Raw genomic sequence first — 27,581 nt, forward strand, 5'->3', positions numbered from 1 at the left:
AAGCCTTGTGTGTCATCATGTTGGTTCATTTCAAGAAAGTCTGGCCCAAATGATACTTTTGCAGAAAGCAAAGGTGTAATGTGTTTGGGGCAAAACTATGAAGGATTTTAGAATCCTTTCCCCAGACGGTGGCACAATTTTATTATCTCAAACTCTTTTCTAAAGTACCTTGTAACACAAATTCTTACTTTATCCCTTTTCCCAGCACCAATCTCAAATATGAGGTAAGAAGTATTTTTTTGCTCGTAACAGAAAATCTTACGGATTTTTTTTTTTCCTGAAGTCCTGTAAGAGAGATCAAGGGATTGGTACAAATAGGCCTACTCTTAAGCATACAGAAAGAGATACCTAGTTTACTGGGAAGAGAATGGAGTATAAGAATAGACAGAGAGAAGCATATAAAGGGGACAGAAAAGAAATAATGAAAGGATTACTGCTTTGATTTTTTTTTTTTTTTACAAAAATAATAGAATGTATTTTTTTTTTTTTTAGTGACAGGTCTTATATATACCCTGTGATACCTTATGTGCTGTATAAATAACAAAAAATGAACACTTAGAATTTGTAAAAGTTGGAATGAAAAGTCAACCAATAATAAGAGGCCATATGTCAATTTCAAGCATTTTAAATATAGTTAGTGTCCCTGAACAGACAAGATCTGCCGTTTCTGTCTTCGTATACCATCTGTACTAGATTGCTAGGGCTACCATAATACAGTACCTCAGACTATATGGCGCAAGCAACAGAAATATATATTCTCACAGGTCTAGAGGCTCACAGTCCCCAGTCAAGGTGCTGACAGGTGGTTCCTTCCGAAGGTTCTGAGGCTTCGAAGAAGGGTCTGTTCCCAGCCTCTCTCCTTGGGGGGTAGATGGCCATCTTCTCGCGGGTGGCTTCACAGCATCTTCCCTCTGTGCGTGCCTATATCCAAATTTCTTCATTTTATAAAATACCAGTCATATTGGATTAAGCCCCCCCCCCCCCACTTTAACTTACTTTCTGCTTTAGCAACCCTATCTGCAAAGGTGATCACATCCTGAAGCACTGCAGAACATATGTGTGACTCTTTGGGGTTACACAATTCAGCCCATAGTATTCAACAATGTTAGTCAAAAGGCATTTATTGAAGATTTTTTTTTTTTCTGGAACAAAGTACTATTTGATATGAAGTGCAGCTTTAAAAAGTAGTAGTAGATTAAATCTTTGTCCTTGACGAAAATATTAAAATGTATATTTTTAAGTTTTATATGTATATTAAATATATGAGTGATGATGTATTTTAAAATATAATAGAGTGATGGCACATAATTAGGATTAGCTCTACAGATCTACATAGGCACTGGGCTGTTTCAGATGACAAAACAGTGTCCATAACTGGAGTTGACTCAATAAGAGTAATACTAGGAACAAAACAATTCCTATTTTGCACGATGCAAAACTAAGGAACAAATATGTTGAAGGACATATACAGCCATACAGTGAGTTATAGGCACAGTGGAAGCGTAAGCAGTATTTTCTGATACCCAGTTGAATCTTCTGTAACTGCAGCTATTGTCACTTGGAGAAGACAGTTTTATTAGACTATAGCATATGTTGACGAGTTCATTCAGGTAAGTTACAATACTTTCAAATGGAACATAATAAAGGTTTCACATGGTGTAGGCCAGTAACATATGGCTCCGTTCATAGAGACGTAAATAATACATAGCAAGTAATGGATTCAAGCTGGTCAGAACAGAGCCTAGCTTCAAACAACCTGTAAACAACAACAGCCGGTTCCTTTTGTAAGCACTCCCTTTTTGTAATTACCCCTCTGGAAGAAAGTATGTGTGTTAAGGGTGGGGCTGGAAAGGAGATAGAAGGGTAATTCTTCCCCAGGATAATGTAAATTTTGTTATCTTACTTCCCCACCCCCCCACCCCGTTTAAATGCAAAAATGAAAAACAATGACTAAACTTGCCATTGCAGATTGAATCACTATTTTCCAGGGAAAATGCATCTCAAATTGCCAAATATAGAGAGGCCAGAAAAATAGTCACCTAATCCAAATGGTGTGATGGCAGTTAGAAAGCCTTTGTTAGTGCTCTGCTGAATGAATAAGATCCCTTCCTGATAGGTATAGGCATATGAGTTGTTTCTTTTACTTTAAACTATTGAAGTGCATTTCAGGCTCTGTAGGGTTTGGCTTAACAAAATCAAGTTATGTTACGAGATTTGACAACATAATTTTTACTTCCTCAATACAAACACTATAGGCATTGAACAATACATCGTATTTTCAGTTTTATTTTCATTAATTTTATCAATAAAAATGTTCATTTTAATTTTATTAGGATTTTGCGCAGGGCTTTATACATATTTTTGCATTCAGTGCTCATAATAGTGTTATGAAGCTGATATTGTTTTCTTTGTTCATATGACAGAACTGACCCCGAGAAAGGTTAAAAATGTTGACCCAGATCACACTAAACCTAGTGCATTTACTACTCCAAAGCCCACATTCTTAATTACTTCCCTCTCTATTATTGTCATAAAGTATCTTTTTTTTTCTTCTTTTTTTATAAGACCATCCATATGAACACATTTTGCAATAGGTATGGCTATATGTCTACTCCCTCAAAATGCAAAATGACTTTGAGAAGCGTCACCATGATTAGTCACTTAAGTGCTCTTTGATGATCTCTAAGTGGTGTTCAAATTATTATAGCCTTTCTATTAGACACCATGCTTCTTTGTTTTCTGAATGCTGGGCAAACATTTCTTCTTGTACACAAAGTAAGATATGGTAATATCCCATAGGAAATCATCTAATCTATTTGATTTTAACACAGTTCTGTTCCATTATATGTAATATAGCTATTTTCCAAATAGCTTTGGATATCCTGATCTGCCTACATATTATGTAATGATCCTCAAAACACCATTAGGCATAGAGACATCAAAAGTATATTTTCCTTTATCTTGGCTTGAAATTTCCTAGCTTCCTTGAAAAAAAGAGAAACAGTTTATAAGATCATGGATCATAATATCAAAGCAAATTAGGATGTCAGAAGCAGAGCCTTTCCTGGTACTAAGAGGCACAAAGACTTTCTCTCATGGGTACTCAGAAAGTCAATACATTGATTATAGCAGCAGGGCCTCGGTAACTTTTCTGATAAAAATGTAATAAGAAGTTTCTTATGGCCTTTCCTATAATGTCCGTCAATGAGGATGGGTGCAGTAACACCAAAGCGAGTTCTTGTAAAGGAAATTCAGTAGGAACCAAAATAAAGTAGTGAGAGTGTACAGTTTTTTTAACATACCAACTAACTCTGAAAAGAAAATTTTTAAATAGCTAAAGAAATGAATGGATTTCCTTCAGGTAATCTTTTATGAATACTATTTCTGTATGTGAACTTGTAATAATAATTAAACACCAAAGAAGTCAAAGTTCTATTCTCTGGCCAGACCTTAGAGTAGAGAGTATATTATTCACAGAAAGCCCTAGGTCACAAAGCTAATATAATAAGATGCTAAAATGGAACCTTCAGCTGAAATCCTAAGGCAACAGATAGCAAAATGAAGTGTAATTCACATCACCTCTATGGAACTTCTAAAATGTGATTAACCAAGAACCAAATTAGAATATTCGTAGAACTCTCTCCTTCTCTGAAGGACTGAAAGGACTGGAAAAGAGGGATTTTGATGTGAGTTCCTAAGAGAGAGCTGTGCTATATGCTCTACCAGCTCACAAATATTTGGGATTGCACATCTTTTTTAATTGGACCATTTTAGTGGATGTGTAGTAGAATATCAATATGCTTTTGTCTTTAAACTTACATAAAATAATCACTTCTTGCAGTACAAAAACTATGGGTTTTGACAAATGCATCTTCATATATCCATACCCACAGTCAAGATACAGAGCAGTTTCACGACTAAGAAATTCCAAACTCCTGTAGTCAACCACCCTCCCCTCTCCGAACCCTGGCAAAAACTGATCTGTTCTTTGCCTTTACAGCTTTGTTGTTTCTAGAATGTCTTATACATGAAACCATACATGTAACCATCAGACCCTAGTGTCTTTCATTTAGTAAAATGTGTTTGAGATCCATCCGTGTTATGTATATATGAATAATTTGATTGGCAAATGGTATTGCACTATATGGATGTTCCCCAGTTTGTTTACTCATTCACTGGTTAAAGTGACTTTTGAGTTGTTTTCACTTTTTAGTAATTGTTGGTAAAACTAATATAAACATTTGTATGCAAGTTTTTGTGTAAACATAAATTTGCATTTTTCTAGGATTGAGATTGCTAAGTAACATAGTAAAATGAATGTTTAATTTTATGCAAAATTGGTAAACTGTTTTCCAAAAGGACTATATTATTTTACAATCCCACCAGCAATATAGGAGAGCTCCAGGTACCCTGCTTCCTGTCAGCACTAATCAGTGTTTGTTTGTTTGAAGCCATTCTGATACATATATAGCAAAATGTCATTTTGATTTTTTTCCTAACATTCTTTTTTTTAAATTTCTTAAATGTTTATTTGTTTTTGAGAGAGAGAGAGAAACAGTGTTTGAGCGGGGGAGGGGCAGAGAGAGAGGGAGACACAGAATCTGAAGCAGGCTCTAGGCTCTGAGCTATCAGCACAGAGCCCAACAGGTGGGCTTGAACTCACAGACCCTGAGATCATGTCCTGAGCTGAAGTCTGAGGCTTAACAGACTGAGCCACCCAGGTGCTCCGCTTTTCCTAACATTCTTAATGACTAATAATGTTCATTATCTTTTGACATACCTATTTACTATCTAAGTATTTTTATTCAATAATGTATCTGTTTAAATTTTTTGTCCATTTCTTTATTAGATTGTATGTTTTTATTGAGTTTGGAGAGTCCCTGTATATTTTGGATACAAGTTCTCTAATATGTAATTTACAATGTTTTCACCCATTAAGTGGGTTTCAATTTATTAATGGTGTTTTTTGCACAGCAAACATTGTTTACTTTTGATGAAATTCAGTTTATCAACACCTTCTTATATGGCTTGTGCTATTGGTATCATATCTAAGTACGCTTAGCCCAAGATTCTCTCCTTTGTTTTTTTTCTAGAATATTTATAGTTTTGTGATTCACATTTAGGGCAATGGTGATTGTTGAGTTACTTTCTCTATGAAGACGTGAGATATGGATCAGAGTGGACAATCTTGCCTTGCCTCTCATTTTGGACGGGAAACTATTTACCCTTATATCATAAAATATGAGGTCAGACGTAGGGTTTTCACAGAAGTTTTTGTTAGGTTGAGAAAGTATCATTCAATTCTCAGTTTCCAGAAACTTTTTATTTCATAAATGAATACTGATTTTTTCAATGATTTATCTGCATCTAGAGATACTCATATTTTTGTTGTTGTTCTTAATAGGGTGAATTACATTGTTTAATTTTTTTCAGTTGTACAACCAGCCTTTCAATCCTGGGATGAACCATATTTGGTTGTGATGTTTTATCATTTTTAAATATTACTGGATTTGTTTACTCAATATTTGATAAAGTATGTTTGTGTCTATGCTCATGAGGGTTTTTTTTTCTTTCTTTTGACATCTTTAGTTTAGATATTAAGGGTAATGCTAGCCTCATAAAATGAATTGGGAGATTTCCTCCTCCTCCATTTCAGAAAGAATTTGTATATATGGTATTAATTCTTTCTTAAAATTTTTTTAATGTTTATTTATTTATTTTGAGCAAGACAGAAACAGTGCAAGTGGGGAGAGGGAGTGGGGGAAGAGAGGGAGAGAGAGAGAGAGAGAGAGAGAGAGAGAGAGAATCCGAAGAAGGCTCCATGCTCAGCAGGGAGCCCCATGCAGGGCTCCATGTCAAAACTTTGAGATCATGACCTGAGCCAAAATCAACAGTTCCAACGTTCAACTGACTGAACCACCAGGTGCCCCTCTTTCTTACAGTCTTAATAAACATGACCCTTTAGTTTTCTTTGTTGGTAATTTTATAAATTACAAATTCAATTTCTTATTATTGGATATATATTGAATATTCAGATTTTCTATTTCTTCTAAATCAGTTTCAATTTTTGTGCCTTTCAAGGAATTTGCCCATTTAATTGAAATTGTTGAGTTAAATGGTAGGTAGTTTTTTTTCTTAATATTTGCTTAGTGGCCATTCAGTTGTTCTTATAACCATAGCAATGTTCTCTTTTTCATCTCTGAAACTGGAAATTTGTGTTGTCTTTCTTTTTATTCTTTATCAGTCTAAGTTTCATACATTTCAATGAATTTTTTTGAAAGAATAGCTTTTGGTTTCATTAATTCTATTAATTGTCCATTTTTAATTTAACTGATTTTCATTCTTTATTATTCCCACGACTTCCAAAATCTCCAGTTATTTTTTTCAAATGTTTTGAGATTTCTCCCGATGCATGTACAGCCTAGTCTGAAGTAAAGACAAGGAAGCACATGTTGATTTCTCTAGTGTTTTGTTGTGGTTGTTGTTGTTGTTGTGTTGTGTTGTGTTGTGTTGTGTTGTGTTTTTTAGTCCCTATATGTTACATCTCTTCAGAACTCTTTACCACTAGATCCAGCCCCCGTGGTCTGCTGGAACTTCAGTCTTTCTTCACTCAACTCAATATTACTAGGTTCTGGTTTTCAAAAAGTTCTAAGTCTAGGGTCTGAAAATTGCCTATGTATACAAGTTATGGAGATCAATTTGGGGCTCACCTTATTTGCTTCCGGGATCAGTCTTGTGCCGCCTATTGTCTAATGTCTGAAAAGAGATGTTTTATGTATTTTACCCATTTCTGTAGTGGTTTATGGCAAGAAGGTAGGTCTGATTTTTGTTCCTAAATGTATGTGGAAGCAGAATTCCAGAGTTATTTTTAATATAATACTTTAAAATATTCAAATTTGTGGGACACCTGGGTGGCTCAGTCAGTTGAGTGTCTGACTTCGGCTCAGGTTATGATCTCACAGTTTGTGGGTTCTAGCCCCGCATCAGGCTCTGTGCTGACCGCTTGCTCAGAGCCTGGAGCCTGCTTCAGATTCTGTGTCTCCTTCTCTCTCTGCCCCTCCCCCACTCATGCTTTGTCTCACTCTGTTTCTCAAAAATAAGTAAATGTAAAAAAATATTAAAATATTCAAATTTGTTACATTTTTACCTGTAGCACTACAATTATTTTCACCTGACCAAATTTTTCCAATTTTTTCTTGAAGCTTTAACAGCACAATTATAACAGCATAGCATCTATATTTACTTCAAATATATTTACTATTATTACTTTACTGAAATTGCCTGCTTATACTTTTGTTTCCATAATAAATGATAAGCTCTTTGAAATGGAAACAGTTTTGTCCACTGGTCAGTGATCTTGGTTCAAATAATGTCATTTGAATGGAAGGAAAGAAGCCAGGCAGGAAGGAATGAAACTATTGTGAGCTGACTTAAGAACTTTCCTTTAGTACTGTCTGGTACTAAATATGCATAAATATGCAACAAAACAAATCAAAACGCTGAGTTTTTATTTACTGGGGTTTTGTTTGCTTCTGAAACCTCTGTCACAGTCATTTCAGTAGGCAGCTTCTATAATTTATCTGCCCATACACCCTCCTCTCATTGCTTCTTCAAACCCCACTACTTTTGTGCTCTAACATCACCCCTGAATCACATTCCCTGTTAGATTTGCAGTACATTCTCCTGAAAATCATTTGCTTCCAAAGGAATGTCTTAATTAAGTTTATTTTTCTGAACTTCACTCATATTTTTCAGAGGTAGTAATGAGCTCAGCAACTTTATCAATTTGACCATACATTTTCTTTTCCCGCTATCTTTGGAAATTATAGGCAAATCACAATTTGTATGTGCAAAATAATTGCAGAGTCTAATGAAGAAGTGTGGTAGGTGGAATAAAGGCCCCCAGAGATGTCCATGTCCCAATCCCTGGAACCCGTGACTACACTACCGTACATAGGAAAGAGACTTTGCAGATGTGATTGAAGTTAAGAACTAGAGATGAGAAGATTATCTTGGATTGGGCAGATGGACTCAGTTTAATCACATGAGTCCTTAAAACTAGAAGAAGAAGGCAGAAGAGCTGTTCAGAGAGATGCAACTGGAGAAGAAGCAGTGGGCATTCAAAATGGAAGAAGACTTGACCCACCATATGCTGGCTTGGAAGGGGCTATGAGCCAAGGAATGAGGGATCCTCTTGAAGCTAGGAATAGCCCTCCACCGAGGAAATGAGAATCTCAGTACCATGAGCAAGAACGTTAATTCTCCCAACAACCTGAATGAGCAAACGAGCCTCCAGAAAGGGATCCTGCACTGCTGACACTTCGATTTTAGTCCAAGGAGACCCTATTTGAGTTTTATATTGTTGCTATAACAAATCACTACAAAATTAGCTTAAAACACTTCTCTTTTATACCTTTATGGTTCAGAAATCTGGATCTCACTGGATTAAAAGCAAAGTATTGATGGGATGTGTTCTTTTTTTTTAAGCTCTAGAGAATCAATTTTTTGCTGTCAGCTGAGAGCCATTTCCAGTTTCCAGAGAACAGTTTTCCTTTGCTCATGTTCCACTTTCTCCATCTTCAAAGTCAGCACTAGTGTCCTCTCATGTCACATCTCACTGACCCACCCTTCCACCTGCTACACTTAAAGACTCATGTGGTTAGACTTAGCCATCCATTATAGTCTCTTTATCTCAAGGTACTTAACACATTTGCAAAGTCCCTTTTTGCATGAAACCTAGTAGAGTCACAGACCCAAATGCTGAGGACATGAATGTTTTTGGAAGATCCTTTATTCCAATTACTGTAGACCTGTGCCGGACTTCTACTCTACAGAAAATAATAAACTCATATGGTTTTAAACAAGTAAATGTGTGGTCTTTTGTTATGGCAGCTATGGAAAAGTAATACAAGGAAAACTAATAATTCAAAAATTAAATTAGCATCCAGATAGTGCTTTATAGTTCTAAGAGGAAGGACAACACACATATGCCCTAATTTAGTTCTTACACTAAGCATTTTCATTATTACCATTTACAAATGAAAAAACTAATGCAGCATTTCAGTGGGACACAGATCAGGCACGTAGGTTTTGGAATTCTGAATTTCATATCTGTCACTAGGTCCATTAACAAGATATTTAACGTCTTTAACCATATGGAGTTTTATTCCATATAACAGAATCTACCTGATACACGTATCTAAGGTTAACTGAGGAATTCATAATGAAAAGCATTTATCATGGTACTGTACACATAATAAAGAATCAATAACAGGTAAATATTATTATTTTTATTTCCGGATGTCATGGTTAATAATTATTGGAGTAAGAAAATTAATCTGCTGGAGAAGGTAGAGAAAATGAAATGTTATATTTTATGGACTTTCTATCATGTTATCTTTCATTAATGATATAGTCAACAAATGTCACAAAGCCCATATTAAACATGGAATAAGATGTAGCCTTTTATATCACAGAACTTATAGTATAACAAAAAGAGAATTAATTTAAGACTTCTTAATAAGTAAACAATAGCAAGCATGTATTTGCCACATAACATTAGTGCAGGATTTTTTGTTTTATTTTTGAAAGTATGTAACATGGAACTATTAGATTGAGTAGTGACTAAATCAGGAAAGGTTTCTATGAGAAATATTGCTTATTCAGAGACCTGAAAGATGAGAAGTTATCAGGGTGAATTGGAAGATAAAGTATCCTGGCAGCAGAAAGATGAAATATCTAAGGAGACAGCAGGCTAGAAGGACCTATCCCAGCCTGTGATCCCTATCAGAAATTCAAAGTTGAAAGCTATCTTTCAATGATGTTTTCAGACCACTGACTATAGATATATATCCCAGGGATGAACATTCAATAGATGTGAAATAGGAATATTCATGTAACACTTTAATATTGAAAATAAGTTAGACCCTTTTAAATTTGTTTTTAAAAAGTTTCACAATTTTTTTTTACCTTTTTATAAATGATTGTCTTCATTTTTTACTGGCCAACTAAGTTATTTAATTATGGTATAATATATCAATTTTACCCATACTTTAATTTTCATTTAATATCCCTTACGTATAATTCAAGTTATACTTTAAAAATTCTTGAATGGGGGGCGCCTGGGTGGCTCAGTCGGTTAAGTGTCTGACTTCAGCTCAGGTCATGATCTTGCAGTTCGTGAGTTCAGGCCCCGCGTCAGGCTCTGTGCTGACAGCTCAGAGCCTGGAGCCTGCTTCAGATTCTGTGTCTCCCTCTCTCTCTCCCCTCCCCCACTCACACTCTGTCTCCCTCCATCTCCCTCTCTCTCTCTCAAAAATAAAGATTAAAAAAGATTTAAAAACAAGAAAAAAATTCTTGAATGTGAATAAGGATTTTGTCCTCCCTATGTTTCAATAGTTTTTATAGACACATTTAAACCTAGATTATCTTCATTGTAAGGGTGAAAATAAGATAAAAAGGAAGGAATAGAAAATATTATATTAGTGGATGGAGTCATACAAGGGCATTAGGTTGAGCTAAAAAATACTTATAAAATCAGATTTTAAGAATATGGATTTGAAGACACATGCTGCTTTTGTAAACTCACCTTGGCGTACCTGAAATAGCATATCAGCCAACTATCATCTTAGAAGTATAACTCTTCCCTGTGTACAACTTAGGGTCAGCCAGATAAAAGGAGAAATTACTTAATCATATGTATTCTAAACACTACAGGTTTCAATTAACCAAGTCATATTTACCTGATGGCAAGCAGTTTAGTGACTAATATAGGCCCAGAGAAGGGAGCCCACAGGAAAAACATTTTTGTTAATTGATAAAGATTTTTGATTTGGAGCACCATACCTAAGTTTCATAATACTTTATTCCTATAAAACTGAATCTTCTTACTAGTTTTCTAACTTCTACAGCTTTATAGTAGTTTTGGCAAGAGAGTAAGGTGGAAACAAAAATAAGGTTGACTTTTCAAAACAGACCATTTAATGGGATTTTCCAATTCTCTTTGGTATGCAGTGAAATGTGATTTTTCAAGACCTGTGTAAGGAGGGAGAAGAGACCCCCCCTCTGGAAATTCACAGAGGCCCATTCTTCCCCTGCGTATCTCTGATAATCAGGATCCTTCCTGCCTGAAGAGTCTCTGCTTTCAAACAAATACAAATTCTATTATTTCAAAAAAGTATTTTTTTTCAAATTTCATTCATTTGCATATTTATCTGTGATTATGTCTTTATATTTTTACTCTAGTGCTATTTTTAGTCAAATAAGAATGTTTTTCCTAGAATATTAAAAAATAAAGCTAATTTAGTTTTTATAACTACCTAACCCTTAGTTTGAGAATCATATCTTGTTTCTGAGGTTTATCATATCAGTTATATATGGCATATGCAGTGTGCCTCTCGTAAAAAAATAGTAATTTTGGGAAACTGAAATGTGGCAATGGTTTAAGGTATTTCTATACTCTTATCAAGCCATCTGGCTTGAAACCTTGGGAATGAGTATGAAATTTCCCCAAAAGAAAAGCAACATTTAGTTAGGTTAAGTGTCAAGAAGCTAGCTTACACTGTATAAAAGTCAATATGTACCAAGCCATATTAGTGAATTTCATCTACACTGCTAGAAGGTTGTTGAACTCAATTACAGAAATGTGCAGAGCTCTATTTGATGTGTGACGAGGTTAGGAGACCACAATCAATTAAAAAGAACACATGTATATCCTGTTCTGGGGAAACAGTTGTTATAGTATCCCTTGTTCAGTTTCTGCTTTTTTCTCTGACTTTTCCTCTGAACATAGGAGAACAAAGGGTTTAATAATTCCCCAGTTTCACTTGGGATTGTTTTGTCAGCAGTATCTAATAGGAAGACATGAGATTGTTATTTTATTTGAATGAAGCCTCAGGCGGCTATAATTAAACATGCTGTACTTTTTTTCTTGTAGCAAAACCATTTGAAAATGGACAATATTTGGACATTTATGGAATTACAAGGGACCAGGCTGGAGAATACGAATGCAGTGCGGAAAATGATGTGTCATTCCCAGACGTGAAAAAAGTAAAAGTTGTCGTAAACTGTAAGTCCTGTCATCTTTTATCAGCATAACTTTCAAGAAAAGATAAACATCTGAAATACACTGTCTGAAATTTATGTTGCTGTTTTTTTAAGAGGTGCTGTTATTGATAAAGACCACCTATTGACAGTGAAACTGTGGACATGTTAGAAGATTGACCAAATTGTTTTATGTAACATTACATAATTGTCCCAAGTAATCCCACGATAATTCAGGTTGATGTACAGATGGAAACATTTCCAATATCATGGTAGTCTCCGGCATTGTGAAGTATGGTACCTTTATATCTAGAGTACTGCAGACACATGGCATTTTCTTCTTTCTCGTGAGCTTCACCTGGGTGTATTCTGGTTAAATTGAAGCAAGAAACTCCCAATCAAACCCAATGGAAATTAAGTATGTTGGTCTGTACTCAAAGAGAAGAGCTAGTGCTTTGATACTTCGATTACTTGGGTCATTTAATTCTATTTCGTTTGAAAAATATTGAGAAAATGAATAAAGAATGTTCCCGAGTGTATCATTAGTAGGAAGTTAGGATATTAAGAAATACCTGCAGAACTACCAATGCCATGGTACACCCTCTCTAAATGCATCTCAAACAATGATTAAGATATTTTTCACTAATATCCTATTTTATATCTTATGATCTCAATAGTAATAACTGAAATAGCCTGTACGTTTCTAAAATACCCCCTTAGTCCTTCAAAAATTTTTACATTATTTAAATTACTCAAATAAAATACTTTTGGCATAATAGTATTTACCAAAGGTATTGATAAGGTACAGCTTCCTTTTTTTTTTTTTTATTCTATGTATACACTCTTCTGGATATAGCCATTGCTAATAATGTATACCTCATTAAAAGAAGGAATCATTCCAAATATAATCTAAAACACTTTAAGCAGGTTTTTTTTCATATTAATGTGAATCTTTCAATTTCATGAGTCAAAAAATAACTATCAAAACACACCTGGCAATTGAGTGTCTGCCAGGGCAAATCACTGCCATCAACTAACATTTGTCACTGACTAATCTATATATTTGGGGTTGAACTATCTCTTTGAAACTGAGAAAATAGGCGGAATACCAGATCAAGAGGCAGTGTCTGGAGCAGAGTTTCTCATAGAATGTTCTGTAGACAAACTTTAGCAGATTCACCAAAAAACTCACTGAAAATGAAAAATTCAGGGGCCCCACTCAACTCAACTGAATCAAAATCTGTGGGGTACATGACTTGGAAATCTACATTTAGTAAATTTCTACATGTAGAGCTACTGCTCATTCCTCTGGAACTCTCTGAAGGAAGAAATAATGATTATTTTATCACTAATTGTATTTATCTGAACGGGCATCCCACCCAGTAATGCAGCTCCTCAGCCCCCAGACATAATCGGTCTCTACAGTGATGTCTCAAATTGGAGTAGAATTGAAAACCCAGCTGTCGTATGGGTTCTCATGGGCTCATAGTCCATGTATAACCTACACTTTCCTTTGTATTCGTACTTTCTCTTTCATCCTTTTTATCCCTCTGCCTTTAATTTATTCTCACTTATCATTAAATCAGATCTTCTTTTTTCCTGGAGAAGTGGGAACCTTAGACAGAAAGGTCAACTAAGGCGGCAGAAATGTGGAGAGAAACTGAATTGAAAGAAAGATATACCAACCAAATGAGTCATCATCTAAGGGATCTGGGTGGAGAAGATCTTATAAAGCAGAAGGACAGAAACTGGGGAAACAAGATGTCAAGAACTGTGAAAAATCGGCCACAATTTCACGGACGCTGGCAGAAAACAAAGGGCAGTTTATTACTCACAGTAATAACAGTAGCCAGAGTATTGTCATTTTTTGCATTAGTTCCCCATACTCCAGTTACTACAGGGTGATATGATGACGGCCAGGTGACACGTACACACGCAGTGGGTTTATGTCATAGCTGAAGCTCCCTGAGCTTAGGAAACTTGATTTTTTTATAACGGCAGCAAGCAAACCTCTGCCCTTTGCTGCAGAGGGAGAAATTATCTTTATTATCCTGGACTGTAAACAAACCTGCTGTTTGCTCCATAGGGAGAACTACTTCTGTCTTTCACGATTGTTCACTGTACAAGCATTCTTGAAAAGATACTCAAGAACAAAAGCATTCATTGTCTCTGCTTCCAAGATGTGCAGAAACACAAGTAACTTATGGAGAATTGTTTTTCAACACGGGACAGGAGCAAGAAAGTTTGAAGCAGAGGCTTAGAGATGTTCCATCAGCCAAAAAGGATGCTTCAGTAGGTTTGTGGGGTTCAGACACGGAAGAATAGACACGGAAGAATTTCTCCCTCTGCAGCAAAGGGCAGAAGTTTGCTTGCTGCCGTTATAATAGGTAGGGAAGAAGACTTTGTTAATCACCGTTAATTTAATTTTAGAAGGAGAACAGGAAGGAAAAGAAGAAAGTAGGAAAAAAAAGTTAAGGAGGTGTTTTTTAAGTTATAACTACAGACTATCTTCTTAAAGAATTAATTTCAGTTAAAGTACGGTCATAAATGGAAATATTGGTGCCAACATTATATTAACATAGCTCATATATTTTTTAAAAAATGGACCCAAAAGACTTTTTAATGATTTTCAACAATCAGTTTTGTCTTCTGTTCCTTTCTAAATTATACCTTTGAGAGCTTACCTTTTCCTAAATGTGCTGTGAAAAATTGTGTTTAATACTGATTGATCAATTCGATGTACATCTGTGGGACCAAGAGTTTATGTAAGAGATGAGTTGTGTTCAGACTTCTGTTCAAGACCTAAGTTTTGCCTTACTTTGGAACAGTTATGTCACACATATACCAGTGATTTCTAAGTCGTATAGGTCTGTCAGGGTATACCCACATATGTTTCTGGTTATGAAGAGGTTTGGAAAGTGTTAATTTTGTGAATTTGTCCCTTTAAAAGTCAAAATTTGAGCACTATCTATGGATTTTACTGAGCTGATTTCCCAAAGGAAATTAGCCAAAGCCTACTGAATAAACTTTAGTTTGTCAAATCCCCAAATTGAGCACAGTGGTCTATGTTACCAGCACGAAACCGCACATCTCCTGATAACCTGAGGATTCCCTGAAGATAGAATCGTGCCAGGTTGAAGGCAGCGCTTCTTTTCACTGTTATTAATCAATATGATGTGCATATAGAATTGCAGTAGCTTTGTGAGTTATAATTTGAAGAGAAACTTTGTCCTTTTTCCCAAATGGGGCTCAAGATGAAATGTAATAAATTTTCATAAGCTCTGGTAGATTCAGTTATGTGGTAAGTTAATTTGAGAAAGGGATTTAGGTTCTCTTCGAGTTAGAAACGTTTCATATTTTACTATTTATCTAAAATGTCTGCCACATTTACTATGTATATATTACTATATGTATATCACCATATATATCACACTATATATATCACACACATACAATAAGTAACGTATTTGCCACACCTCACATACTTTGTACCCATAGCACTTTGATGCGGACTTCTGTTCAATTTGATTAAACAACAATTTAGTGAAATGATTAGCAAAATTAACTTACTTTATACATTGAATTAGTCAATTAATTGAATAAATCAGTAAATTTTGAATTACAGAAAGTCTATAGATAGGAAGAAATTTTTAGGATATTAGGATTCTACGCAAAAGCTTGTTTCTGGGTAGGGAGATTTTGTAGGTGATTATTCTCCTTGTCTTTAACTGTATTTTCATTTATTTTTTTTTTGTATTGACATATAAATTTATCTATATATAAATTTCCGTGTGTGTGTATGTGTGTATACATATATATGTATGTATACATATTTCTTGTCAAATTAAAAAAACCTAAACTAATAAAAAGGAATTATGACCCTTATCATAACCAGACCTGGAGATATTAAAACACATACACACACAAAACAAGAAAAAATTTTAAACTGGTTGATTAGCTAAACCAGAGGGAACTAGTGGATTAGAGTTGAACAGATTCTCTGTTTTAATTGCATCTTTATTCCATTCCTAGGAGCAGCCTAGAAGACTCTAGTCCCGTATTTTTTATTGTTAATTAAAAACTAGAAGAATGAATGAGTTCCAGAAAGCTCATAGATTCAACTTAATTGGGAAAAACAGAAACCTATGAAGATCTGGTTTGGAAAGGAGAGACTAGAGTGTAGAAAATCAGCAATGTTGACTCATTGCAAGCTAAATCTAGAAATCTGGAAAATTTAGAAAATATCATAGACTAATAAAGTAACGTAGATCTCTATGGAGAAGCAGAATCCCAGATATTAGAAATCAGGAAAGCCTGAAAGACCTAACCCTTCAAAATGAAAGCCATCCGTAAAAGGGGTAGGGTTCTCTGATCTTGTGACAGAAGCTGTTTGTTCTACAACCATTATTTATGTGTATTCTTTCAGTTAGTAGTAACTGTTTTGAAAATATAGGCCTTATACTCAGATATTTCTTATTTTAATGCCTGCTGTATAATTTACTGGGATTTCAGATCTTGAGAAACCAATTTACCTCTGAGTTTCAGTTTCAATTCTGTAGTTTAGGGCAGTACTATATGATTATCAGGGTTTGGGTAAATATTAAATGAGGTGATATACATCTATGGTGTCTGGCTCACTGTAGGTAGTTGAAAAAATCTCTCTCTCTCTCTCTCTCTCTCTCTCTCTCTCTGTATGTACTTACTTTACAATGTAAGCTCTATGCAGTAAGGGATTCTCCTTTCCTTTGTAAAATGATGTGTTCTTGTCACATACAGCAGCACCTGGTCCATAGGAGGGACTCCAAAAACTAGTAGTTGATTGAATGAATTTAAGTGATTAATGTTTTCCCAGTGAGTCATTCTACTAGACAAAAGAAGAAAATATTATATTTGTGGAACAATTATATTTTTTTTTCTCCCAAGACAGTAAGTAAATAGTATGTTGAGGAATTTACTTCCAATACCATTTTTTAACCAAAGTTTTCAGGTAGATTTAATACAGATAATCTGACATTTATATAGTACTTTCACCCAAAGAGGGGAAACACTAATTCCATTTGTTTTACAGATAAGAATATTGAGGTTTGAGGAGATTAAAATATTTAGTACCTTTGTTCATTTTCAAGAACAGAACAGACACGAACAAAGGGAGGTATTAATTAACCAGAAAAAAAATATAGAGTTAACCAGATTTAGGTAAAAAGAAGCGTAGACATTATTTCAGTTTTCACTCATGACAGTCATTTTATATTGATTATTTATCTGGTATCAGAAATTATTTTGCACACACAATTTATAGTAAAATAGAATTTAGTATTATTCCTATGGTCAAACATTAAAGATATTTTTGGGTGTACTGTGCACTAAGTTTTCATCCAATAAATCATAGGCACATATTTGTGGATTATTTTGCATCTTATACATATTCATTTATGCAAATGTGCACTTTATCTTCCAATATAACTAGCTCTAAACATGTGGGAAAGAATGTACCAATTAGTATAACTTAGTACAATTGTATCAAAGCTTGAAATGAGGGGGCCACTGGGGAGAGAGGGAGGAGGAGGAGGAGGCTTTCTAGGGAAATGGCCAGTTTTCTTGGTGTATTCGTAAGTTTTCAACAAAACCTTGGAAATTATTCGGCAGACATCCTGGATTTAAGACTATAAAAAATTGCAGATGACAGACATGTAGATATTACCTCAAATAAAGAGGATATCCCAGCATTCAGAGTTGGAATGGATAGGGTACTATTGTGGGACCAGAAGAAAAATGAGTGTTATTTGAATTCATAATTATCACATTAGTTTTTATTTCTGTCTCCACTTTATGCCCTTACCTTTACTTTACATTTACCTCATCTTTCACATTTGTTTATGATTTAGGCTACTATCCTGTACTTTATGTTTTATTATAAGCTAATTAACATTTATCTGACATAATTCAGAGTATAAAAAACAATTGTTGTCGTCTGTTAAATAAAGTACTAGTTTGTATGCCATTTCTAGAGTAATAATGAAGCACTTCAATAAATCTTCATTAATATATGTATTTATTTACCTATTTACTTATGGCTTACCATGACACCATCAAGGTTTTAAAGCCTGGGATACTGGTCTTCAAGGAAAGCAGAAAGACAAGATAGACACATAGTTTGTAATAGTGTGGCAAGTGCTTTGATAAACCAATCATTGAGTACTACACGAGTTATCATAAAGTCACCAAATACAACCCTAGGGTATCATGGAAGGCTTCTAAGAGGACTTGACCCTGATGGAATCTGAGGATAAAATTGAATTTGACAGATTTTTTTTAAAGAAAATCAAGGAAAGAGGAGTCTCACACAGAGTAGCCGCATTTGCTTAGCACCGTAGGATTCAGGGACAAGGCGCTTCTTGGTCTGTTGGCTGCAGTGAGCTGGAGACCATCAAAGAAAACATAAAGGAGGGTGGGTATCTAAGAAGGAAGAAGTCAAGGCCCCATTAGATAGGAGTTTATGAATTTTCATAGGTTGACATAGATCCAGCTTTACCATCAAAGAATAACTTCGAGATGATGGAACTATTAAGAGATACATATATGAATATTAAGATATTTATTTAAATATTTTTATTTCCTACATCTATGGAGTTTACTTGGATTATTTCTATTTTGTCATAGCAAGGGAAAAATAAAGGCTTAAAATGATAATAACTCCAGCTAAAAGAAATTTAAGAGGAGCTAAGATATTTGAAGGAAAAATCCTTCAAATCAAGTATCAAACATTAAATATTAGAAACCTATGGATAATCACCCAGAAAACATATTTTTATTTTATTCTTTTTAAAAAAAACATATTTTTAAATAAAACATTTCTCTTCAGTAGAATAACATAAAAGTATAAGAATTAAACCTGTTCTTTTCACCTAGGGACTTCCATGGCATAAAAAGTTCAGATTTAATTTTGTGGTTTATATAATTCCTCAGTTCAAGTAAAACTGTGTTATTAAACATGCACTTAAGGAATACATGATTTCTTCTATTGAAGGAGGCATAATTGGTCCTTTGTTTTAAATCTTACACATACACTTCAATTAATGACTAGTGTGCCAAGGCTATTTTTACTTAATGAGGCTATTTTTACTTAGTAAGTGTGCTTCCCAATTTAACTTAAATGTATTCTCCCATACTTTTATCTTAGTATTGAAAGGAATTTTAGTGTTAAGGGTCTATGAATGATCTTTTACTCTTTTGTTCATGGAAAATCAAAATGCGTCTGCAGTAAGCAACTGTGCCTATTTTTATTATTCCTCTTTTTTTTTTTTGAAAGTGAAAGATGAAACAATTCCCTTGTTTTAATACATGAGCAAAAGTTTTTGCTAGATGGGAGTCTGTTTATTTTGTTTACAGTTATTTCTAAGTTGGCATTTTATCACTTCAAAAAATATATTTCTATATACATAAAATAATAGGTACAGTTATTTCTAAGTTGGCATTTATCGCTTCAAAAAATATATTTCTATATACATACAATAATAGGTATAATAGAGTTTGACTATCAGCCACCTGTAAGAAAGCAATTTCTAATAGGATGTAAATGCTCTAGGTTGAAAACGATCCATGGCAAACACCAGGAAAGAAACAAATCTGTAAGTCGCACACTTACGCGGGTATTTCTCCGACATACTCGTCTAGATTCACGTTCTGGGAATACCCACCCCAAAAGCCAAACTCTGAAAACTACAGGGTGGCTTCTTCTGAATATATCCTTCAAGCTGATCTTGAAAGTTCAAACCTCGCACAAACCTACAGTTTATAGACCTGTATTTACCTGAAGTCCAACTTTATCAGCCTATTTCCTCATGAGCAAATTCAAGCAAAATAATTTATGTAATTCAATTCTTTTTAACCAAACACTGAAAACCATCCATAGAATGGGAGATACATATGGAACATAGGGACCAAATTCCAGGGAAACTTCCTTTGCCCATTGGAATGTGCTCTGCCTCCTAAACCCACTCGTTCTCGTCTTCTCTTTCGTGTTCATTCTCTCTCCCTTTCTCATCATCATTCACCCATTACTGCTCTTTCTCATTATCTTTGTTTTTACTTTTTCGTTTCCACCCCTCTCTTTCCCCTTATTTCTACCCATACACATAATGCTGATAAACGAATTTTTGAAAGAACTTCTCATGTGTATAATGGGAATTATCAATGAATCGTATTTCATCATCATTGAAACATTTTAAACATACAGATTCCTGAATAACACTCCCCATACTCAATTATTCAGTCTATATTTTATTACCTATACATGTATATTTTTTTTTGAAAATTTACATATATGTTTGGAGATTACAGGGTAATGAGTATGAGACAGAAAGGCAGAAGACCTGAATTCTATTTTTAACTCAATTACTTAACTAATCGTACAACTCTGAACAAAGAATATAAACTTATAGCTGTTGATTCCCCTTTTTGTAAAATAAGGGAATTATCGCTATGACATCCCCTAATTGTTAGGTTCTGATGTATTTCTCTGATCCAAGTATCCAAATTTTGGGGACTGTATGGATTCAATTCCTGGCAGGCAAAAAGCAAAGGCTAAAAGCAACTGTTTGGCTTCAGGGTCAAATGATTCTAGATAATCTCATTATTTTACTTTGTGAATTCTTTGAGAAGTTATGAAGGATGATAATTTTGTTCTCTCTTACACTGTTGTCAAATTTGGGCAAGCTTTTTTTTTTTTTTTTTTACTTTAAAATTTTAATTTTGTGGGAGCACCTGGGTAGTTCAGTTGGTTAACCATCCGACTTTGGCTCAGGTCATGATCTTGCAGTTTGTGAGTTCCAGCCCCGCGACAGGCTCTATGCTGACAGCTCAGAGCCTGGAGCCTGCTTCAGATTCTGCCTCCTGTCTCTCTGCCCCTCTCTCACTCGTGCTCTGTCTCTCAAAGATAAATAAAAACATTTAAAAAAAATAAAATTTTAATTTTGTGGAAAGAATAAGTATAACAATAGAGAAATGAATTTTAGAGAATTTTAAAGTAAGGATTCTGTTTATGCAATGGAGCGTGACAGAGGGTAGCAAAAATAGGATTTAGAATTACACAAACATGATTTCTAATCCCAGCTCAGTCACTTTGGAGTATTTGGAAAATTAGTTAACCTCCCTGGGGCAGTTTCCTTACATAAAAATGCAAGATAATTATACCTGCCTTGAAGATTTGTTCCGAGGATTGTGTTACATGTAAAACAACAAAGTGGGTAGGTCAAGGCAAACAACTTTCGTATTGTAAGTATTGGTGTGTCGCATTTGTCACAGTACTATGTCTATGTATCCACCTTTCTCTGTGGCCTGTGAGCTCTTTGCGGAGGGAAACTCCTCTTACTCAACTTTGTGCTGCGGGTAGTGCCGCACAGTGGTTACAAGGATAATCTCTGGGACTGGTTACCCTTGATTTGAATCCTAGCTCTGCCACTTATTACTACTGTGTGAGCTTGGTCAAATTATTAAGTTTTGTGTATGTCAGTATCTCCAACTATTAAATGGGGAGTATTAGGATTAACCCAGTTAATACATGACAAGGCTTAATGTACATTATTATTACTCCTAACACCTAGCACAGTGCCTGATAATAAATGTCTGTTTGAATGAATGAATGAATAAGCTCACGGAATTCTGTAGCTGACAATAATTGAAAAATCTCCCTGATTCACCCATCTTATGGCTATGTGCTTTTGGATTCAGATAGCTTTGGAAATTAAATCATAGGATTTATAGAAGTACTCAGAATGGAATCCTGAAATCCTGATTCTAGGTCTGTGGTTATTTTATTATTTTATCCTGACTCCATGTAAATCAAAACAGAATTTAATTATTTTCAGTAAACTGTGTAAACTCCAGAGACTTTCAGGAAGATAGTCTAGTCTGAAGGGTAAGGAGACAGGATCCCTGTGTTTCATAAGGGAGAGACTTGAATAACCAGAATATGCACAGGTGCTAGCTGTCAGAATGGCTGGCAGTGAAAAACAGGGAAGAACCAAGAAAATTAGGATTCTCGGTGAATAGATAAAACAATCACAATAAATAATCCTGAAGAATGAGGCTGCACTCAAAGTGAGTTTGTTCACATATTGTCTGAAATAAGAGCTTTTGATTCATAGTGAATGTAATGAAGTCTCAGTGTCATGCAGCCTGTCTGCTTACTGCTACACAGTACAGGTAACAGCCGTGCAAGAAAAACAAGCAAATAAAAACAAAACCAAAAAAAAAAAAAAAAAAGAAAAGAAAAGAAAAAGCCACCATAGTGCTGGGGACATAAGAAATTATGGGTTTTATAGATAAAATGAAAGAGGATAAAGGTTTATTTAGTATACTCTGTGTTTCATGTTTAAGATTCACTGCTCTGCTCTTACAGCCATGAGATCATTGTTCATTCAGTTTCTCAAAAACTTAAAAGTGGTTCGGTGGCAATTAATATCTTATGCCCAGTTCCCACTTGTTTTAGAGTTAGAGTTAAGAATTTGGATAAATTGGGGGGCTCCTGGGTGGCTCAGTTGGTTAAGCGTCCACCTTTGGCTCAGGTCACGATTTCACGGCTGGTGAGTTTGAGCCCTGCGTCGGGCTCGGTGCTGATTGGAGATTGCTTCCAATTCTGTATGTCCCTCTCTCTCTACTCCTCCTCTGCTTGCTCTCTCTCTCTCTCTCTCTCAAAAATAAATAAACATTAAAAAAATTAAAAATAAAAGAATTTGGATACATTTTTAAGTTTTTATACAACACAATGAAACATTAGCTTAAGGCATATTCTTTTGTGCAATAAATACTTTCTTCCTGGTCTAAAGAAATCAACATTCTGTAGCCTAGAACAGATATTGAGACTGTTTCCACATTTAGTGCAACCAGCTACTGTACATTTACATGGATGGGGGTGGGGTGTATCAGTAATTAGGTGAAGTTCACAAATGTTCCATCTGTTAATGCTGTTTCATATTTGTGAACATACTGGTTTTGCAAACTCTTCAACTGTTCTTTGTGGATGTCAAAAGGACTCTGAAGCTCAGGGCAAGTCACGTGCTGTGACCATAGACATACTCTGCACCTTGGCATCCAATTAGAAATGCATCCAATTAGGGGCGCCTGGGTGGCGCAGTCGGTTAAGCCTCCGACTTCAGCCAGGTCACGATCTCGCGGTCCGTGAGTTCGAGCCCCGCGTCAGGCTCTGGGCTGATGGCTCGGAGCCTGGAGCCTGTTTCCGATTCTGTGTCTCCCTCTCTCTCTGCCCCTCCCCCGTTCATGCTTTGTCTCTCTCTGTCCCAAAAATAAATAAAAAACGTTGAAAAAAAAATTAAAAAAAAAAAAAAAAAGAAATGCATCCAATTAGAAATCAGGAAGACAACTAGTGAAGTATTTACAAACTATATATATGTGTGCTGGGTAGCATCACTTCAAATCAAATCAGAACTTCACACAGTTAAGAGATCAGCAGTTGGGGGTGGGGTGGGGAAGTTAAGTGAATACTCAAATATGCACTAGAACAAGAAGAAAAAAAGAGCACATTTAAAAATAAAACTTGAAGATGAATATATTATTTAAATGACTGGCTACAGCAAAAGGGAGAAAATGTTACAAAATGTTTTTAACATATTTAATATGAAACAAGAAGACATTTCCTCCACAAAAATGGTATTGCAAAATTATAAAGAGAGAAAAGGCTGAAATGAAGGGACAAGAGGGAAAAGAGTAAGATACATTTTCAAGATGACCGATTTTGATGCAAAGAAAGCTGGTGACATGTTATGCCCTACCTTCAACCGTGCCAGAGGTGTAGAAAAACCCCTCCTAGTATTAAACATTTAAAATTGCCAGAAGCTGGATAGAATGTGATCATATGTCATTTCCAGCATGGCAAAGCTTGTAGCAATATAAAAAACACAAATTGGAAGTCTGAAAGTAACAAAAACTGCTACTCTATGGGGCAGGGTGCCCTGACCTGCTGCTACTCTCTGAAAGTATTGAATCTGATTTTACCTTATGTTGGATTTTACCAATCCTAGGAGTCTGGATACAAAGGCAAGGCCCCTATTTGGTATGGGAACTCACATTAGTGACACCCTCCTGTCATAAAAATATGGCAGTGAAAGGCTGACCCACTCAGGTGTAGAAGAGGACACAAATAAACAAAAAGCTGATCCTGCTATTCCAGTCCGATCTTGACGCAGGGTGATGGGGCAAGAAAGAACAGTTACAGGAAAGAAAATGATTTCTGAGAATTCCTATCACAAATTTCTCTCATGTAGATTTGGGGCTGGATTAGCACTCCCTGTAGAGTATAAGACATGTCAAGTCGAAAATTTAGTGTAAAGTAGGTCTAGGGTGACTGGCCCCTTAAATGCCTAACAGAGGAAAAAGCAATATTCTCTGTAGAAAACAGTTTAAATACAGGCCTCAAAAATTTTCCATAAGTGGTGCTCAGGACACATGAATTCTCAACCCAAAATCCAGTGCACAAAAGAGAAAGCAAGCCACCAAGAGATAAATAACAAACTACCGTATAAGATAATACAAATATTGGAAATATCCCAAATAGAACAATAACAATGTTAATATACTCAAACATATAAAACAGGAATTGAAGAATATGATCTTATCCATTTTTTATGAAATATCTTATCAAACTGGAAATACGTTTAGCTGACAAAGGGCACCTATAAAAAGCTACAGCAAGTATCATACACATGAATGAAATGTAAATACATGTCCTTTAAAATCAGCTAAGACAAGGATGGTCCCTTTCATTATTTTTCCTAACCAGGCTAGGACAATAAGACCAGGAAAAAATTAGATGTAGAAGTATTTGATGAGAAAAATTAAAAATGGCATTATCCCAAGATAATGTCATCACCTATGTACCAAATTCAGAAGGATGTACAGATAAATTAATAGAATAAATAAGAGTTTATCATGATGGATAGATATAAAATCAATATACTACATTAAAGCATATTGCTATAACCCAGCAAAAACAGCAAATCCAATTGGGAAAATAATAACACTTAGAATATCAACAAAATATAATGTATTGAGGATAAATCTAACACAATATACATATAAATTATTTAAACATATTAAAGACCTAATGAAACAGAAAGGCATAACATACTCAGAGATGTTTTAGAGATGTCTTTACCCTCAAAACACAGACGCATTAGAATTTGAATACAAATCTAGCTCAATTGTTCATGAAACTTCACAAGCTAGCTGTAAAATTTACATTGAAAATATAAAAAACTTCTAAAGAAAAAAATCAAATCAGGTGGGCACTATGCACTACCAAATATCAAAATATATCATGGCTATATATGTTTTCTATGTATATAACTATATGTACATGATGCTATGTATAGTTTTATACAAGATATGAAACAGCGCAGCAATAGTCAAATTAGTACAACAGACAAATATACAACTAAAGCAAAATGGAGACCCTTCTAACAGATCCATGCATATGTAGAATTCTGATATATGAAAGAGAAGACATTGCAGATCAGTAGGGAGAAAAATAAACCTTTAAATGAATGGTTTGGGAGCAATTAGTTTTCATAAATAAAAACCAAAGGAAATGAAATTCTACCTCACAACATAAACAAAATCGATTCCAGATAAATCGAGGATGTGATTATGAAAGGCAAATCATTAAAAACCTCTAAAAGACAATGTAGGAGACTATCTATCCTACCCTTGGTAGGGAAATTTTCGTTAAGCGAAACAGGAAAATGAAACTATAAGGACAATGATATATTTCATATCACATTAAAATAAACAATTTCTTTTATGAAAGAGAGAAAAAGACAAGCCACAAACTGAGAAAGGTATTCAAATACATAAAGCCAACAAAGATTAAATATATAGAAAATCTGAAGAACATCTATTAAAAACAATCAAGAAATCCCATAATGTGTGAATGGATACATGATAGGCACTTACTTCACAGCAGAGGAAAGTCTAGTGGTTCATAAACATATAATAAGATGTCCAATGTCATTTTTGTTATGATGGAAATACAAATTAAAACCATAACCACATATAATTTCACATGAACAGATTAGTAACAATATGCATTTTAAACTATTTTTGTGAGAATGTAGTATAAAAAGAACTTTCACATACTGCTGAGGAATGTAAATTGGAACAATAACTTGGGGAAACAATTTTATATCACTTACAAAGTTGATCATATTCATACCCTATGACATGGCAGTTTTCATCTGAGGTATAATCCCTGCATATGCATACATGTGAATCAGAGGCTGTGTACAAGAATGTTTTGCAAATAATGTAGAGACGTTCTTTATAATAGCAACAAAAAAACAACTCAAATGTTCATCAATACTAAATTGTTCTCACGGTGCCTGGGGGCTCAGTCGGTTAAGCATCCGACTTCGGCTCAGGTCACAATCTCATGGGTTGTGAGTTAGAGCCCCGTGTCGGGCTCTGGGCTGATAGCTCAGAGCCTGGAGCCTGTTTCAGATTCTGTGTCTCCCTCTCTCTGCCCCTCCCCTGTTCACACTCTGTCTCTGTCTCTCTCAAAAATAAATAAACATTAATTTTTTTTAAATACTAAATTGCTCATCAACACTATAATAGACATGTATATATATATATATATATATATACACACAAATCAGTCTAGATGAGTCACAAAAATGTAGTATTAAACTAAAGAAAAAAATAGGAAAGATGTAGAACATGAGATTTTTGATATAAAGTTCAAAAATAAGCTAAAAATAATATATTGTTTAGGAGTGACTACATAGGTGAATATACCCTCCACAGGTTTGTGCAGCTTACAATGATAGTTTAACATTAGTAGCACAATAGGATCACAATTCTGACAATTGTCTTTGAAACCAGCTAAGTATAGATGTAACAATTCCACACAATGTCATAAACAATATTTCATAAATTCCTTCCAAATATTTTGCATTCAAATCTATGAAAACTGAGATTATACCCTCTAAACAACAGGAATTGACAGCAACATTGAGGTGAATGGAAAAATGGAGAGTAGAATAGCTAAGGAGGTAAGAGGACACACAGACAGCAGGAAAACATGTTGATGCTATCTATCATTTGTCAGAGCAAGTGACATTTAATTATTTAATCTGAGAAACATAAGTAATATTGCTGAAGACTAAAAGTAAACCCCAATAAAAAAATACATGCAGGAAACATGAGTGTAAATCTCTCCCACACAGTAAAATAGGAAGGGAAATCCAAAAGCATAATAATTTTAACTCACAGAAAAGAAAAGAGCAAATGAAAGTATCAGTTATAATAAGTAATATGATTAATATGATAATTCTATCAAAGGGAAAATAGTATTAAGTTCACATTTAAAAACATGAGTATTTATTGTATGTTAATACAATAAGCAATGATATATTGTTTACATAAGGCAAATCTAAAGCAAAAAAACAAAAAAATTAACTTAAAGAGTAGATAAAGTTTTCTTAAACCAAATGAAAGGAAATGAACAGAGAATTAAAGTAATTTTA

General features: G+C 34.7%; 1 protein-coding gene across 3 annotated transcripts in view; it reads left to right on the forward strand.

The window, feature by feature from the left end:
• Positions 1–27,581, forward strand: part of NEGR1 (neuronal growth regulator 1) — an 847,444-nt gene that overhangs the window by 556,858 nt on the left and 263,005 nt on the right. For all 3 annotated transcript variants that reach the window (XM_058716979.1, XM_058716978.1, XM_058716977.1), the window contains exon 4: positions 11,936–12,067. In XM_058716979.1, the coding sequence (XP_058572962.1) occupies positions 11,936–12,067 (132 nt within the window). The remainder of the gene's footprint in view (positions 1–11,935; positions 12,068–27,581) is intronic.

Source organism: Neofelis nebulosa, chromosome 2, assembly GCF_028018385.1.
Source record: "Neofelis nebulosa isolate mNeoNeb1 chromosome 2, mNeoNeb1.pri, whole genome shotgun sequence".
Lineage (NCBI taxonomy): Eukaryota > Metazoa > Chordata > Mammalia > Carnivora > Felidae > Neofelis > Neofelis nebulosa.